An 18,297-nucleotide genomic window follows, 5' to 3' on the forward strand; every position below is an offset into this window, starting at 1 on the left:
ACCAATGCCTTAAAAAGCCTCAACATTACATCCTTGCTTTTATATTCTAGTCCTCTAGAAATGAATGCTAGCATTGCGTTTGCCTTCCTCTTCACTGACTCAACCTGCAAATTAACCTTTAGGGAATCCTGCACGAAGACTCCCAAATAGTTGTTGCCTATATAGTTATAGAAATCTACAGGCCCTCTGGCCCACTGAGTCTACACGATTTGCATTAATCCTACGTCATTATAGGCCATAAACTCGCCACTGTGCAAAGTTTAGATGGAATTTAAACTTGATGGTGAAAGACCATATGTTTAGTTTACCAAAGCAGATGTTCAGAATCTTTTGGCTTATGAGTTATAGAGTTAAACATCTCGGGAGAAGATCATCCCATTTTATTCTCTCCACATTTTCACTAACCCCTCCAGATTCTACCACTTACCCACACACAAGGTGCAATTTACACTGGCCAGTTAACCTACCAGCCTACTGCAGGTCTTTGGAATTTTGGAAGGAACTACAGAACTGTGGGGGGGGGCGGGGGATCCCATACAGTCACAAGGTCAATGTGCCAACTCCATGCAGAGAGTAGCAGTGGTCAGGATTCAGGCAAGGTCACTGTCACTGGGAGTGGGTGCATGGTCAACATTTTTCCCAACCTCAAGATATCCCAGTGCATGTTACAGCCCGTACTGAAGCAGTCATCACTCTTGCAACACGGCAGGCATCCCATGCTCAAGATCACCGGAGCAACAATGAGGAAGTGATGAGAAAAATGTGGTATTAGTAGGGGGATAAATATCGGACAGGAGACCAGCAGGAACTTCCCTGTCTTGCTCCAAAATGATGCCTGGTAGTTTTATATCCATAAAGGAACAGGTGACTGTACACAGTGTTTAGAGTGCAAAATCTCTGACTTGGATCAAAAGCATTCTGACAGTTTTATGTGTACTCATTCTATAGACCCTCCCCTGCATTACAAATGCCCAACTTTTGGACACCCATACATACAAGCAAGGTCCCAGATGTTAATAAATTCAAACATGAGCCAGTCTTGAAACAAAACCTATTTCTGTGTAACCTTCCTAGTAATCAGACGCCTGCCAGTTTCACCACGGGAGGCCACTTAAGAGAGTTGCTGTGGAAACTGTCAAACCAACTCTTCTATTGATACTTGTGCAGTGATACTCTATTAAGCAATGTAACACCCACCGATACATCAACCCAATTGAAACCAGCCATTAAGCCTCATTCCGTACTGTTTTAACAGGGCAGGGGAAGACGTATATAAATGTTCATGTTAATTGGCTCTCATCATTCATTACAACACTGTGGAGGTGTGGCAAGTGACAAGTGGCCACTTAAATTAGGTATTTCCTGTACCTAGTAAAGTGGTCACTGAGTGTACATTTGTGGTCTTCTGCTGCGGCAGCCCATCTACTTCAAGATTTGATGTGCTGTCTGTTCAGAGATGCTGTTCTGAACACCACTGTTGTAATGTGTGGTTATACGAGTTACTGTCACCTTGTCAGTTTGAACCAGTCTGGCAAAGCTATGTGTAATTGGTGACTTGCGGGCTAAATCGACTTATACACGTACGTCTGTAAAAGCGGAGCCTGTTTGTATCTGAGTCGGCCTGTATCCTTGCACGGGGACAGACATTGCAATAATCTAATTCTGTTTGCATCCGTAGGGTTGGTGGTTCCATACCAGTGATATTCTCCTATTTTTCGGAATTCCAACCCCAGCACAGGAGAGGCTGCATGGTCAGTGCGTTGGCCACCTTCTGGATGGCTGGGAACATCTTGGCAGCAGGTGGGTGGAATTGCATGTGTCACATTTTTAAGTTTTATAAAAACTGAGGGCCATAGATATGGTGGATGCTCACAGTCTTTTTTCCAGCATAGGGAAGTCTAGGACTGGTGGACATAGATTTAAGGTGAGAAGGGAAGCATTTGAGAGAGATCGGTGGAGAAGCTTTTGCAGACAGAGGATGGTGGGTTCAGGGAACAAGTTTATGGAAATGGTAGAGGCGGTACAACATGTTAAAAACATCTGATTGGGAAAGGTTTCGAGGGATATGGGCCAACTGCAGGCAACTGGGACTGTATCGGAAAGGCACCTTGGTCAGTGTGGAAGAGTTGGCAAAGGGCCCATTTCTGTACTGCATAACACTATGGATATGGTGAACTGAGGCTAGCACGTGGGAACTTCCTGGATTTAGTATCACGTGTCAAGACTGAGTTCCCTTGTTTTGTAGAAGCTGCTCTGTACTTTGACTCACCACTGAGAGAATCAGAATCATGTTTTGGTTATTATCACTGACGTACACTCAGTGGCCACTTTATTAGGTACCTCTTGTACATCTTCCCTTTAATGCTAATATCTAATCAACCAATCACCTAGCTGCAATTCAGGGCATGAAAGTATGCAGACATGGTCAAGAGGTTCAGTTGTTTGGACCAAATATCAGAATGGGGAAGAAATGTGATCTAAGTGACATTGACCATGGAATAATTAATGGTGCCAGACAGTGTAGCTTGAGTATCTCAGAAACTGTTGATCTCCTGGGATTTTCATACACAACAGTCTCTAGGGTTAACGGAGAATGGTGTGAAAAACAAAAAAAAAAAATGATATCCAGTAAGTGGCAGCTCTGTGGATAAAAATGCCACAGAGATCAGCGCAGAATGGCTAGACTGGTTCAAGCTGACAGGAAGGGGACAGTAACTCAAGTAACTACACGTTACAACAACAGTGTTCAGGATGCACAACGTGTTGAATCTTGAAGTGGATGGGCAACATACACTCAGTGACCACTTGATTAGGTGCAGGAAATGCCTAATATTTAAGTGGCCACTGAGTATATGTTGTGATGTTTGTTGTTTTTTGGCAGTAGGATAGTGCAATACATAATTTTTTTTTAAAAAAAAGAAGAAAGCAAAAGAGAAATAGCAAGGTGTTCAGGCCTCCTTCCTGATGAAAGGAAGTCACATCTTGGATGGTGAGGGTCCTTGGCAATGGATGCCGTCTTCTTGAGGCACTGCCTTTTGAAGATGTCTGTGATGGCAGAGACGGCTGAGCCCGTAATGGAGCTGGCTGGATCTACAACCCTCTTTTGATCCTGTGCATTGGAGCCCTCATACCAGGCAGAATGCTCTCCACTGTACGTCTGCAGTAATTTGCAAGTATCTTTGGTATTGTACCAAATCTCCTCAAACTCCAAATGAAATCTAGCTGCTGGCAAACCATCCATGTGAAGCTTTGTTTCATATGCCATGCCAAATCTTATCAATAACTGAGAACCATAAACTATATTATAACAAGCCATGTCGACCGCTTAAAAAGTTACTTATTTGCAAACCACTGTACAGTAGTTTAGATAATGAAATATCTCATCGATGTTTAGTCAATGCAGTAGACAAAAGTTTTTCTTCATTTAGATTTGAATATTATTTTCTTTTGGATTAACACAATCTAGTGATTAATGTTTTGAAAGGACACTGTTCCCCAAGTATACATTATAATTATTGAATGTTATTTAAAACTTAAGCTATTAAGTTAATTACAGGTCATTCACTTAGAAAGGATTGCTGCTATATAATTCTGTAATAATAACCAGGATCAAAAAATCTAGTGATTTATAAATGTTGAACATACTTTAGTTTACAACCATCCAGTTCCTCACTAGAAAAAAAATCAATTCTTCCTTTCAACAGTGTAGTAATAAAAATATTACTGTTTTTTCCTCAAAGTAGTTAAATCAAAATATCCTCCTGCCTTTCTTATAATTGTTTCTATCAATCTGTCATTGTGGAGCAAATCTCTAACAAAATGAAGAGGCTGTTGCAGCTCCTTCACTTGTTGAAGAATGCAGAACAGAGACGGGAGCCAGTCAAGAACACTGCCTGGAATTTTACTTTTGAGTTGAAATCCAGCTATGCTCATGTGCATGCTTCATTATTAAAATGGTTTTGCTTTCCTTCTACTCAATAAACAGTTATTAAAAAGCTCATTTAATTTTATTCTAAAATATTCTGCGGTGATGCTCATGCGGTTGGCAGTAAATATGGCATGGAGGATCGGGCATGGATTGTATATTAGAAGGTGGTCTTGGTATTCTATTTCTTTGCAAATTTCCTGTGGAAAGCAAGATTGGACCCAATAGGTCTAGAATGGAAATTGATCAGTCAGCATCTAGAAAGAGAAACAGTTAACATCTGTTGGATCCTGCTAGTTTTGCAGTCCAGAGGTTCATCTTAAGTCAAGAATGAGGTATAAAACTTGTTGCTTATGGCTGTTTTATTAAGTGTTACAAGATCAATCAAAGAAAGACAAAGGAAAAAGTAGTTACTGGTTTTTCATACTCAGACTAGGTATAAATAAAATTCTATAGTTAACAATTAACCTATAAAATAGCCAGATTCAAATGGCGTGATCCCTGCTTCAGAAAACTAAGAAGCTTCTAGAGAATTACTGAACAGCTATACTGTAATTACTGGAAAATTCACTGAACAATTACATGTACACCCAGGGGCCACTTTAATAGATACTTCCTGTACCTAATATAGTGCCGCTGATTGTATGCTTGTGGTCTTCTGCTGCTGTAGCCCGTCCAATTCAAGGTTTGTTGTGTTGTGCATTTAGAAATGCTCTTCTCTACACCACTGTTGTAACGTGTGGTTATTTGAGTTACTATTACCTTCCTGTCAGCTTGAACCAGTCTGGCCATTCTCCTCTGACCTCTCTCATTAACAAAGTGTTTTTGCCCACATAATTACCACTCATTAGATTTTTTTTTGACTTTTTGCACCATTTTTGTAAACTCTGGAGCAGGATTTTCCAACCTGGGGTCCACAAACCTCTGGGCTAATGGTCGGGGTCTATGGCATTTTAAAAAAAAAGGTTGGGAACCCCTGCTCTGGAGACTATTGTGCGTGAAAATCACAGGAGATCAGCGGTTTCTGAGATACTCAAACCACCCTGTCTGGCACTATTAATCATTCCATAGTCAATGTCCCTTAGATCACATTTCTTCCCCATTAAAACATAGAAACATAGAAAACCTACAGCACAATACAGGCCCTTCGGTCCACAAAGCTGTGCCAAACATGTCCTAACTTTAGAAATTACCTAGGGTTACCCATAGCCCTCTACTTTTCTAAGCTCCATGTACCTATCCAGGAGTCTATTAAAAGACACTATTGTATGTCGCCAGCAGCCCATTCCATGCACTCACCACTCTCTGCGTTTTAAAAAAAAACGAAAAGAAAACTTACCATAGAAAACCATAACCATAGAAACTACAGCACAGAAACAGGCCCCTTGGCCCTTCTTGGCTGTGCCAAACCATTTTCTGCCTAGTCCCACTGACCTGCACACGGACCATATCCCTCCATACACCTCCCATCCATGTATCTGTCCAATTTATTCTTAAATGTTAAAAAAGAACCCGCATTTACCACCTCGTCTGGCAGCTCATTCCATTCTCCCACCACTCTCTGTGTGAAGAAGCCCCACTTAATGTTCCCTTTAAACTTTTCCCCCCTCACCCTTAACCCATGTCCTCTGGTTTTTTTCTCCCCTTGCCTCAGTGGAAAAAGCCTGCTTGCATTCACTCTATCTATACCCATCATAATTTTATATACCTCTATCAAATCTCCCCTCATTCTTCTACACTCCAGGGAATAAAGTCCTAACCTATTCAACCTTTCTCGGTAACTGAGTTTCTCAAGTCCCGGCAACATCCTTGTAAACCTTCTCTGCACTCTTTCAACCTTATTTATATCCTTCCTGTAATTTGGTGACCAAAACTGAACACAATACTCCAGATTCGGCCTCACTAATGCCTTATACAACCTCATCGTAACATTCCAGCTCTTATACTCAATACTTCGATTAATAAAGGCCAATATACCAAAAGCTCTCTTTACGACCCTATCTACCTGTGACGACACTTTTAGGGAATTTTGTATCTGTATTCCCAGATCCCTCTGTTCCACTGCACTCCTCAGTGCCATACCATTAACCTTGTATGTTCTACGTTGGTTTGTCCTTCCAACGTGCAATACTTCACACTTGTCAGTATTAAACTCCATCTGCCATTTTTCAGCCCATTTTTCCAGCTGGTCCAAGTCCCTCTGCAGGCTCTGAAAACCTTCCTCACTGTCTACTACACCTCCAATCTTTGTATCATCAGCAAACTTGCTGATCCAATTTACCACATTATCATCCAGATCATTGATATAGATGACAAATAACAATGGACCCAGCACTGATCCCTGTGGCACACCACTAGTCACAGGCCTCCACTCAGAGAAGCAATTTTCTACCACCACTCTCTGGCTTCTTCCATCGATTGTCCAATTTACCACTTCTCCATGTCCAATCCAATTTACCACTTCTCCATGTATACCTAGCGACTGAATTTTCCTAACTAACCTCCCATGCGGGACCTTGTCAAAGGCCTTACTGAAGTCCATGTAGACAATATCCACTGCCTTCCCTTCATCCACTTTCCTGGTAACCTCCTCGGAAAACTCCAAGAGATTGGTCAAGCATGATCTACCACGCACAAAGCCATGTTGACTCTCCCTAATAAGCCCCTGTCTATCCAAATGCTTGTAGATTCTGTCTCTTAGTACTCCCTCCAATAACTTACCTACTACTGACGTTAAACTCACCGGCCTATAATTTCCCGGATTACTTTTCGATCCTTTTTTAAACAACGGAACAACATGAGCCACTCTCCAATCCTCCGGCACTTCACCCGTAGACAGCGACATTTTAAATATTTCTGCCAGGGCCCCCACAATTTCAACACTAGTCTCCTTCAAGGTCCGAGGGAACACCCTGTCAGGTCCCGGGGATTTATCCACTTTAATTTTCCTCAAGACAGCAAGCACCTCCTCCTTTTCAATCTGTGCAGTTGCCATGGTCTCACTACTTGATTCCCTCAATTCCACAGATTTCATGCCAGCTTCCTTAGTAAATACAGACGCGAAAAACCTATTTAAGATCTCCCCCATTTCCTTTGGTTCCGCACAAAGCCGACCACTCTGATCTTCAAGAGGACCAATTTTATCCCTTACAATCCTTTTGCTCTTAATATACTTGTAAAAGCTCTTTGGATTATCCTTCACTTTGACTGCCAAGGCAACCTCATGTCTTCTTTTAGCCCTCCTGATTTCTTTCTTAAGTATTTTCTTGCACTTCTTATACTCCTCAAGCACCTGATTTATCCCCTGTTTCCTATACATTTCATACAACTCCTTCTTCTTCTTTATCAGAGTTGCAATATCCCTTGAGAACCAAGGTTCCTTATTCCTATTCAATTTGCCTTTAATCCTGACAGGAACATACAAACTCTGCACTCTCAAAATTTCCCCTTTGAAGGCTTCCCACCTACAAATCACATCTTTGCCAGAGAACAACCTGTCCCAATCCACGATTTTTAGATCCTTTTTCATTTCTTCAAATTTGGCCTTCTTCCAGTTCAGAACCTCAACCCTAGGACCAGATCTATCCTTGTCCATGATCAAATTGAAACTAATGGCGTTATGATCACTGGAACCAAAGTGCTCCCCTACACAGACCTCCATCCCTTGCCCTAATTCGTTTCCTAACAGGAGATCCAATATTGCATCCCCTCTAGTTGGTCCCTCTATATACTGATCTGGAAAACTTTCCTGAACACATTTTACAAACTCTAAACAATCTAGACCCCTAACAGTATGGGAGTCCCAATCAATGTATGGAAAATTAAAATCCCCTACCACCACAACTTGTATGTTTCCTGCAGTTGTCTGCTCTCTCTCTGCAGATTTGCTCTTCCAAGTCTCGTTGACTATTGGGTGGTCTGTAATACAATCCCACTAATGTGGCCATACCTTTCCTGTTTCTCAGCTCCACCCATAAGGACTCAGTAGACAAGCCCTCTAATCTATCCTGCCTGAGCACTGCTGTAATATTTTCCCTGACATCTCCTCTGTACCTCCTTCCAAGCACCTTAAAACTGTGCCCTCTCGTGCTAGTCATTTCAGTCCTGGGAAAAAGCCTCTGACTGTCCACACAATCAATACCTCTCATCATCTTGTATACCTCTATCAGGTCACCTCTCATTCTCCGCCGCTCCAAGGAGAAAAGGCCGTGTTCACTCAACCTATTCTCTTAAGGCATGCTCCCCAATCCAGGCAACATCCTTGTAAATCTCCTTTGCACCCTTCCTGTGGTTTCCACATCCTTCCTATAGTGAGGTGACCAGAACTGAGCACAGTACTCCAAGTGGGGTCTGACCAGGGTCCTATGTAACTGCAACATTACCTCTCGGCTCTTAAGCTCAATTTCATGGTTGATAAAGGCCAATGCACAATATGCCTCCTTAACCACAGAGTCAACCTGCGCAGCAGCTTTGGGTGTCCTATGGGCTTGGACCCCAAGATCCCTCTGATCCTCCACACTGCCAAGAGCCTTACCATTAATATGCTATATTCTGCCATCATATTTGACCACCAAAATGAACTACCTCACACTTTTCTGGGTTGAACTCCATCTGCCACTTCCCAGCCCAGGTTTGCATCCTATCAATGTCCCGCTGACAGCCCTCCACGCTACCCACAACACCCTCAAACTTTGTGTCATCAGCAAATCAAATTTACTAACCCATCCTTCCACTTCTTTATCCAGGTCATTTATAAAAATCATGAAGAGTAGTGGTCCCAGAACAGATCCCTGAGGCACACCACTGGTCACCGACCTCCATGCAGAATATGACTCATCTACAACCATTCTGTGCCTTCTGTGGGCAAGCCAATTCTGGATCTACAAAGCAAGGTCCCCTTGGATCCCATTGCCTCCTTACTTTCTCAATAAGCCTTGCATGGGGTACCTTATCAAGTGCCTTGCTGAAATCCACATACACTACATCTACGGCTCTACCTTCATCAATGTGCTTAGTCACATCCTCAAAAAATTCAATCAGGCTCGTAAGGCACAACCTGCCTTTGGCAAAGCCATGCTGACTATTCCTAATCATATTATACCTTTCCCATCCGATGTTTGGTCTGAATAACAACTGAGCCTCTTGGTCATGTCTGCATTGAGTTGCTGCGATGTGATTGCCTTATTAGATATTTGTATTAATGAGAAGGTGTACCTAATGAAGTGCCACTGAGTGATTAGAGGTGATTGTATAAAAATACAAGCAAATACAGGAAAGTTAAGTTGTAAGAAAAATAACAATTCTGCACCCTAATCCAAAGCATTTCGGGTTGAAGACCCTTCATTCTGATGGAGGTTCCTGGACATGAACCATTAACTCAGTTTTCGTTTCCATGGATCCCGCTTGAACAGCTTCTGCTTCTGCTATGCTCTGCTTCTATTAATCTGCTGAGGTGTGATCATTAAGGTGCAAAGTTATTTCCATTTCCCTGCATAAGAAACCCAACAGTCGAGCATGGAAGGGGCTATCTACTGTTTTGGAAACTTAAGACATCTCAATGGTCTCATAAGAAGCAGGAGAGAGTGCAGAGGATAGTTAGCAGGATGTTCCCTGGTTTGGTTGAGTTTATTTATGGGGAAAGCTTGGATAGACGGACTTGTTTTCCCTAAAATGGAGTTACTTTATGGGGAAAGCTTGGATGGACTGGACTTGTTTTCCCTGAAATGAAAGAAGCTAAGGGGTGACGTGACTGAGGTGTATAAAATTTTTGGGGTAGATGGTTAAACTCTTCCCCAGAATGAGGATATCGAAAACAACCAGGCATAGTTTTAAGGTGAAAGGATGGAACTTTATAGGGGATCTGAGGGGTAAGTTATTTTAAAGTTTTTTTTAAACACAGTGATTGATATTTGGCTCACTGCTAGAGGAGGTGGTATAATCAACTACAATTACTGTAATTAAGAGCTATTCAGACAGACACTTGAAAGCAAGGCATAAGCACAAGAGATTCTGCAGATGTTGGAAATCCAGAGTAATACATATAACAAGCTGGCGGAACTCAACAGGTCAGGCAGCATCTATGGAAAGGAATAAACAGTCAGCATTTCAGCCCAAAAGATTGACTGTTCATTCCTTTCCGTAGATGCTGCCTGACCTGCTGAGTTCCTCCAGCATTTTGTATGTGTAAAAGCAAGGCATAGAAGGATATGGTTCTAATGTGGGCAACTGGGTAGATGGACGAAAAGATTGGCATGAACAAGTGTGCAGGACAACTGAGAAAGACTTTGCCCCTTGTGCCTGCTCCACCATTCATTCGTTTGCTTCAGAATTACTTCCTGAGAGCCATGGCTATATTGCATAGTAAACCAATATTGTAAAATCAGTCTATTTCTGTTTTGAATATACTCAACAATTGAGCCTCCACTGCCCTCTTCGGTAGAGAATTCCCAACCTCATCATCCTCTGGGTGAAGATATTTTTCTCATCCCTGGCCAAGATGCCCGATCATTCAGTTCAATGCTATGCCTCTGATTCTGTTCAACCTGCCCAGGGATGCATTGGCTCCACATATACTCTACGCATCCTGAAGAATTTGTATCTTTCAATGAGGTCATCTCTCATTCTTCTAAACTCCACAGTGTGGGTCTAGTCTGCATAATCTCTCAAAGAGTAAAGTCAAGCTTCCTGGGATTGGATCTGGTGGGTCATTCTCTCCATCCTTAATTGGCTATGAACCCTTGTAGGTTTGTTTCAGCAGAAGATGAGCAAGGGCAAATTTGGGAGAAGACAGGAAAATTATAAGCAAAAAGCAAGGAAATAGCAGTGAATATCACTATAGTTTGTGTTTGTCCTTTTACAAGAAGATGCAAACATCTTGACAGAAACTTTGCAGAACCAGAGATACAGCTAGAATGCAAAACGGCAGAAAATTAATATGTTTCAGGAAAAAAAACTTTGAATTGTCTGAATATTAATAAGTCCCAATAACCCAGTGTTGCTCATCTCAGTGCTTTGTAAAAGGTGGACATAAATATAGTGGATGCTCTGGTTAGGATCTTTCAGAATTCTACAGATTTCGCAAAAGTTCCCAGGATAAAACTGGGAACTATCAACCTGAAGAAGGACTGTTTGTTTATTTCTATAGATGCTGTGTGACCTGCTGAGGTCCTCCAGCATTTTGTGTGTGTGTGTGTTACTTCGAATTTCCGGCATCTGCAGAATTTCTTGTGTTTATGAACTATCAACCTGTTAGCCTGTGGAATCCGTAAAGGACACTTGGGGAAAAAAATAATTTCTTTCAGCAGATACGGAATTATGATGGAGACATCGTATTTGACATGTTTATTAGAATTCTTTGAAGATGTAGCAAAGTGAATAGATGAGGAGAGATCAGAGCATGTGATGTATTTGGATTTTCAGGTTTTTGATAAATGCCCAGACAGGAAGTCCCTGAATAAGGTTAGACAACCTGGTTTAGGGAATAATATACTAACATACTGTAGGTGAGAGCTGGTTAACATAGAAAGCAAAGAGTTAGATAACAGGTCTTTCCTGAGTTATTAGACTGATTATTAGAGTAAAGTAAGGATTGATGCTTGAATCTCAGCTACTGACAAGATATATTAGCAATTTGACCGTGTGGAGCAATTTCCAAATTTCCAACCATGATGATTCAAAACCGATGTCAAAGTTGAGTTATTGTCATATGTACAGGAACGTGTATGCACAGGTGAAAGAAACACAAACCACAGAACACGAAGGAACACAACAGAACCACAGACACATAGTATCACATTGGATGCATTCACAAGAAAACAAAACATAAATTATACACATTTATTCAAGAAAGAACACAATTAGAACAGAAAAAAAATATTTTAGTGCAAAGTGATCAAGGTGGGTGTAGAATTACATTTACTGAGGTAGTGATTAGGGTTGTGCCTGTTGGGTCAAGAGGAAAGTAGTTGAAGGGAAGTAGCTGTTCTTGAGCTTGGTGGTGTGGGACTTTAGACTTCTGTTCCTCCTGCCCGATGTTAGCTGTGAAGATTATACTGATGGTGGGTAGATATGGCCCTTGTGGCTACGGGGGTCAGGGGGTATGGAGGGAAGGCTGGGGCGGGGTTCTGAGTTGGAGGATCAGCCATGATCATAATAAATGGCGGTGCAGGCTCGAAGGGCCGAATGGCCTACTCCTGCACCTACTTTCTATGTCTATGTCTATGTATTGCCCTGTGTCCACTACTCTCTGCAGCTTCTTGCATTCCCACACATTTGAATGGCTGTACCAGACCATAATGCAACCAGGCATGGCATTTTCAACAGTATATCCATGAGATGTATGGGACAAGCCAAACCTCCTTAACCTCCCAGATTATGTGTGAGGAGACTTCAGGGCCACATGGATAAGCTGAGTGGGCAAGGCTACAGTAGATGCAAACATGAAGTCCTTGACTTTGGTGAACTTATCAGAAAAGCAGAGTGTTTTTTTTTCAATGGCAAGATGAGGTACTGTGCAGGTGCCTTTAACATGCCACAGACCCCAACAAAGAGCAAATCCAGTTTAGTTGCTTGTCATAAACACGGGGTGCAATAAAATCCTTTGCTCACTTGATCTATTTTGCAGGGAGAAGGCTAGAATTCCAACAGTTGATTAGCAGGCAGAAACAGAGGTGAAATGAATGGGTCAGTTACAGCTTCAAGGGCTGTGACCAGTCGGTGTCATGTGCCCCAGCTTAGAATGATTGGAGACTCAGATATGTCACGTGCCGTCCACTCATTCAAGTCATTGATGTACTTTATGAAGAGTTGGGTACCAGTACTGATCTTTGTGGGAACCCACGTCTCACAGACAGAGGCAAAGTTGACCCACTTGTACAGTCTTTGTCAGCAATGTTTTTAGTACCTTGTATACTCAAACTGTTTTCCTTGCAGATAGACTGATCTAATGCCATTTCTTTATCTGTCCCTCAAGGCCTCGCCTGGCTGGTCATTCCCAGGTCCTCTCTTTCTTTCCAGCTTGGCTCTCTGCATATTCAGAGTTGGAGGATCTTTGTGGTGCTGTGCTCAATCCCCAGTCTCTCCTCTGCACTGCTCTATGCTCTGGGGATGCCGGAGAGCCCCAAGTATCTGATGGAGGTAGGAATGCAATATGTTTAAACTCTCCTTCTTGTCAGATTTTTTTTTAAATTTTAGAACCCACGTGCACATTAGAACAGCTCCATAGATGTCCTATCTAGTACCCTGTTGCCAAAAGTTTTCGTCAACGTTATTTAGCATTAAAATTTTAGGGAGAGAATCCAGTTTCTAAGCTGCAAAGTATTATTTGAGTTACAGATGCTGGCAGTCAGTGATGCTGTGGAGAGTCTCTGAAGTCTGTTGCCCAATTTATTTTGCCCTCTTGTGTGTCAAATAGAACAGCCCATCACATCCTATAGTTTCCATTGGTCTGGGTAAGTCTTTGAAAAAGGCTGTCTGTTGTTCTGTTTAGTAGGTCAGTTTATTATCTTTCTGGATGTGAGCAACACTAACAGGTCTGCATTTATTTCTTACTTTGAATGGCTTAAGCCTGGTGGTGAAGGAACTGTCAGGATGGTATTAATGAACTAACCGAGTGCCAAGGAAGGAATAACCATTCCCATCCAAGTAGGGAGCTGATTATCCCTGTCTAATTTAAAGCACCACCATTAAACTGCCCCTAAACTTCTCCGCCTCATTTATGCAGAAAGTTTGCTCTATATTTCCTGTAAAACTTCTATCCTTGCTGCCCACACTAGACACAATCTTCAACTAGTGTAGGAGGAGTGCAGGAGGTAGTTCGGGCTCACCGTATATACTGAATCCTCAGGGATGAATCCATCTCCATTGGCCAGGAAACTGTGTGGCAGGACTCGCGAAACCTCCTCCAGAACACTGGGAAACCGTGTTTGCCAACGCTGGACAATCCAGCCAAGTAGCTGGAGACTCTCCTGAATGTTTCTTGAAGGTATCAAGTCAAGTTTATTGTCATGTGCACAAGTACGGTAAGGTACGGGTACAATGAAAGACTTCAGGTGCATAGATTGTCATAAAGTCATCGGGCACTTGCAGCACAGAAACCTATTCCATGCTGAGCTGTTATTCTGCTTAGTCCTATCGACCCACACCTGGTCTAGCCCTCCATACCCTTCCCACCCATGTGCTTATCCAAGCTTCTCTTAACTCAACTTGAGACAACACAAATTATACATGAGAGTGAAGAAAAGGACTTTTGCTGGTGGAAGAGATGGTGTCTGGGGTAGACTGTAGGATTTGGGCAGAACAGCTACGAGAAAGCTTGCTGATGCTGAGAATCCAGAGCAACGCTCTCGAAGTGCCGGAGGAACTCAGCAGGTCAGGCAGCACCTATGGAAAAGTGTAAACAGTCGACGTTTCAGGCTGAGACCCTTCTTCAGGACTGAGAAGGAAGGGGGAAGTTGGCGGAGTAAAGGGGGGGGGAGGAAAAGAGGCTAGCTGGAAGGTGATAGGTGAGGTTCACGAGGATGATTCCAGGAATGACGGGGTTAACATATGAGGAGCGTTTGGCAGCTTCGGGCCTGTACTCACTGGAATTTAGAAGAATGCAGTGGGATCTCATTAAAACTTACTGAATGTTGACTGGACTAGATAGGGTGGATGTTTCCTATGGCGGAGGTATCCAGAACTAGAGGGCACAGCCTCAAAATTGAGGGGTGACTTTTTTGAAAAGAGGTAAGGAGGATTTTTTTTTTTGCCAGAGAGTGGTGAATCTGTGGAATGCTCTGCCACAGACTGCGGTGGAGGCCAAGCCCGTGGGTGTATTTAAAGCTGAAGTTGATAGTTTCCTGATCGGTCAGAGCATCAAAGGATATGGCGAGAAGGCAGGTGTGTGAGGTTGGTTGGGATCTGGGATCAGCCATGATGGAATGGTGAAGCAGACTCGATGGGCTGAATGGCCTATGTCTTATGGTCTAAGCCAGGTGGGTGGAAAGGTCACAGGCTGGAGAAGAGAGAATCTGAGAATCGTAGAGTAGAGTAGTAAATAGGAGAAAGTTTAGGAGGGCGGAACCCAGGGAGAGCTAATAAGCAGGTGAGGAGAAATGAAAATTCAGAGGGGGGAGGGGAGAAATTTGTTACTGGAAGGAGCAATGGATAGCCATCAGGTTGGAGGGTGTCTGTTTGGACTGGGTAGAATGGTGACCGGCATTGGGGGTGGTTCTGAATGGATGTGGTGGAGGTTGTAGTTTTTCTCTGGGAGAGAGTGAGTGGCCAGCAACTGGATAATGATGGAGGAGGAGGTAAGAGGGAATAAGGGGTGGGGGTAGAGCAGGGGAACAGGGGAACCGAAGGAGGGACTTGGGCATCAGTTGGGGCAGAGTGCTGTGGAAACTGGCACATTGAGTGGGCGTGCGGGTGGTAATTCAGTACACAGAGCCTGGGTCCCAGTCGTGTCCCTGACATTGAGCCAAGCTCATGTCATAGCTGGTATGTGACGCCATCCCCAGGTTAGGAGAATTCACATACGGGCATCTCCATCTCAGAGCCGCGGTGGAAGTCATCCTCAACCCTGCGAGGCCACCTGAACAGTTCAAAGAGATTTTGGATTTGATGTATTGAATACGGCAATGGTGGCTGTCAGTGTTTCTGGGCTTTAACCTGAATGAGCTGTGCAGTTAGCTCAGCTCTGTGAGTGCCTTCCCTGTCTCGTCTCTATGCAAATGCCACAGTAATTCATTTTCAAAGCTCCAGACCGATGCGTAAACCAGTCAGCAGATGGTGCTAAAAGCAGTCCAACTGCATCACCGGCCTCGACCACTCCAGAAGATCAGAGACATGAGAGATCCTGCAGCCGCAGGAAATTGTGAGCAACACACACACACAAAATATCAGAGGAACTCAGCTAGTCAGACAGCATCTGCGGAGGGAAATAAACAGTCAATGTTTCAAGATGAGACCTTTCATCAGGAATGGAAGGCATGCAGAGAGCACTTAGCTAGTTAGCACTGTGCCAGCTTGCAGCAGTGAAGCTTGGCATTCATCCCAGCTGGCCTACTGTGGTTTTTTCATTCCACAGCCTTGTGCCCTGCTCCATTCACTCTCTGTACCCTTTCATCTGTATCCAGTTCCCTTTCGGAAGTTACCGTCGAATCTGCTTTCACCGCCCCATTCCAGATGTCAACAGGTGACTGCAGAGAAACATCTCACCTTGCTCTCCATTCTTTTACCAATGCATTTAGCTTGGTGCTTCTGGTTCCTGCCCCCTCCCCGCCCTGTAAACAGTTTCCCTCCAGTGTATTCCATCACAAGTAACTTTAATGCTGCAGGGTTCCTTTTATTGGATGCTCCGCATTACAAACTGAAGTAAAAGGGCTGGGTTGGTCTGGCTTTGGTGATTCTGTTGCTTTGTAGCTGAATCAAAATGCCTTAACTTCCACACAGCCAGGCACCCCCCCAAAAACAGTAATTGAGGTGTATGACCGGTTCGAAAGGCCCTTTGATTGACAGATGGGTATTCACCAGCACCGTTCTGCTCTGCATTTAAAGCCCACGTTAGATGAAGTTCAGGTAAGCTGCAAATGCAGTAGCCCCGCCCCAGCAATAGGGGTTCAATGCCTGCCTTTGTCTGTAAAGAGGTTGTACCTTCTCCCCATGGCCGCATGCGGTTAGTAGAGCCACTGCCTCACAGCCTAAGTGACTCTGGTTCACTCCTGACCGCTGGTGCTGTCTACGTGGAGTTTGCACACTCTCACTGTAACCGCGTGGGTTTCCTCCAGGTGCTCCAGTCTCCTTCCACGTCTTAAAAGATGCGCGTGTTGGTGGGTTAACTTGTCCCTGGAGTCTGGACGAATAGTAGAATATGGGGGCAGTAGGAAGAATTGGTAAATGGTTTATTATTGTCACGTGCTGAGATACCAGGGAAAAGCTTCAATTGCCATCCAGACAGATCATTTCATACGTTAGTACATCATGGCGGTACAAAAAGGGGAAAACAATGCCAGAATGTAGAATATACGCTACAGTTAGAGAAAGTGCAGTGCAGGCGGACAAATACAGTGCGAGGGCTGAAGAGCTCATCTTTATCAGACGAGGTCTGTTCAAGAGCTTTATTACGGCAGGATAGATGAACCTGGATACATCTTCTCAGGCTTTTGTGTCTCCTGCCTGATGAGAGGGTGGAGAAGAGAGAATGTCCGAGGTGGAAGAGGTCTTTGATTATGTTGGCTGCTTTCCTGAGGCAGTGGGGAAGTGTAGGTAGAGTCCACGGAAAGTGGCTGGTTGCTGATTTTTGATGGACTGGGCTGCGTTCACAAATCTTGTGGCCTTGGGCAGGGCAATTGCCGTAACAAGCTGTGACGGGGTGCTTCCTATGGTGATAAAGATAGCTGAGATTCAAACAGGCCAAATTTCCTTCGCATTCTGAGGAAGTAGTGCTATTGTGGTGGCTCAGGCTTGTGACCGGTCAGCTCTTGCCAGTTGTCACTTGATTCAATTCCTGAATGCTTCAAAGCTCCTGAACAGTGTTTCAGTTCATTGAATGTGAAGATCACTGCCTGGCATTTGTGGTCCATTCCTAATTGTGCAACCACCTTCTGTGTGCAGAAATTCCCCTCCAAACCTCCTACCTCATTGATAATGTTTTGATTTTCATTGGTATTTCAGTGGTTTCTTGATCCCTTTTACTGACATGGGATTGTTAGTAGCTACATGAATTTAAATTTTAGATTTTCCAGAACTTTGTGAGCTGCACTCTGATCATGCACTCAAGATGAGATTTATTGACCTGCCCCTGGACAAGTTCTGAATTTCTGTGAAGTGTATCCTGTAATTCATAGGAAAGCAATGAACGTTTTGCTACTTACATGTGTGAGCAAGCTTTTTCTTGTTTTAACAAGCATCAAGAGCGAGGATAGAAATTGTCTCATTTCAGTTGAAGGTGAAATTCATGTGTGCTTATCTCAAGTTCGACCCAGAATTGAGAAATCTATTAGTTGCCTTATGAGTTTTTAAAATTTATGAAAGAAAAAGAAAGATTAATTTCAAGAAAGGCAAGCTAGGCGTAACTATCTTTTTTTTTCAAGAAAGGTTGACTAAAGATTAATCCTCTACTCAAAAGACCATTGACAATTACTTTTGGACTATTATATGTACAAGTTACTGATTACGCTAACATACCGTGAGCTGTAAGTATAATATTTTTTATGCAGGGGTTCCCTGAAGCCTGAAACGTATTTCAAGGGTACCTCCTGGGCAGAAAGGTTGAGACGGGCTGGTTTAGAGATACAGTGCAGGAACAAGCCCTTCAGTGCCAACAAGCTCACGCCAGCCAGTTACACCCACATGACCAATTAACCTGCTAACCCATGTGTTTTTGGAATGTG

The 18,297-nt window shown here is 43.3% G+C and overlaps 1 protein-coding gene across 4 annotated transcripts in view; it reads left to right on the forward strand.

Moving 5' to 3' along the window:
* Positions 1-18,297, forward strand: part of sv2 (synaptic vesicle glycoprotein 2) — a 105,966-nt gene that overhangs the window by 49,682 nt on the left and 37,987 nt on the right. For all 4 annotated transcript variants that reach the window (XM_063070892.1, XM_063070894.1, XM_063070893.1 and 1 more), the window contains exons 5-6: positions 1,679-1,800; positions 12,897-13,060. In XM_063070892.1, coding sequence (XP_062926962.1) covers positions 1,679-1,800; positions 12,897-13,060 — 286 coding nt within the window. The remainder of the gene's footprint in view (positions 1-1,678; positions 1,801-12,896; positions 13,061-18,297) is intronic.

This window comes from Mobula hypostoma, chromosome 18 (assembly GCF_963921235.1).
Source record: "Mobula hypostoma chromosome 18, sMobHyp1.1, whole genome shotgun sequence".
Taxonomy (NCBI): domain Eukaryota; kingdom Metazoa; phylum Chordata; class Chondrichthyes; order Myliobatiformes; family Myliobatidae; genus Mobula; species Mobula hypostoma.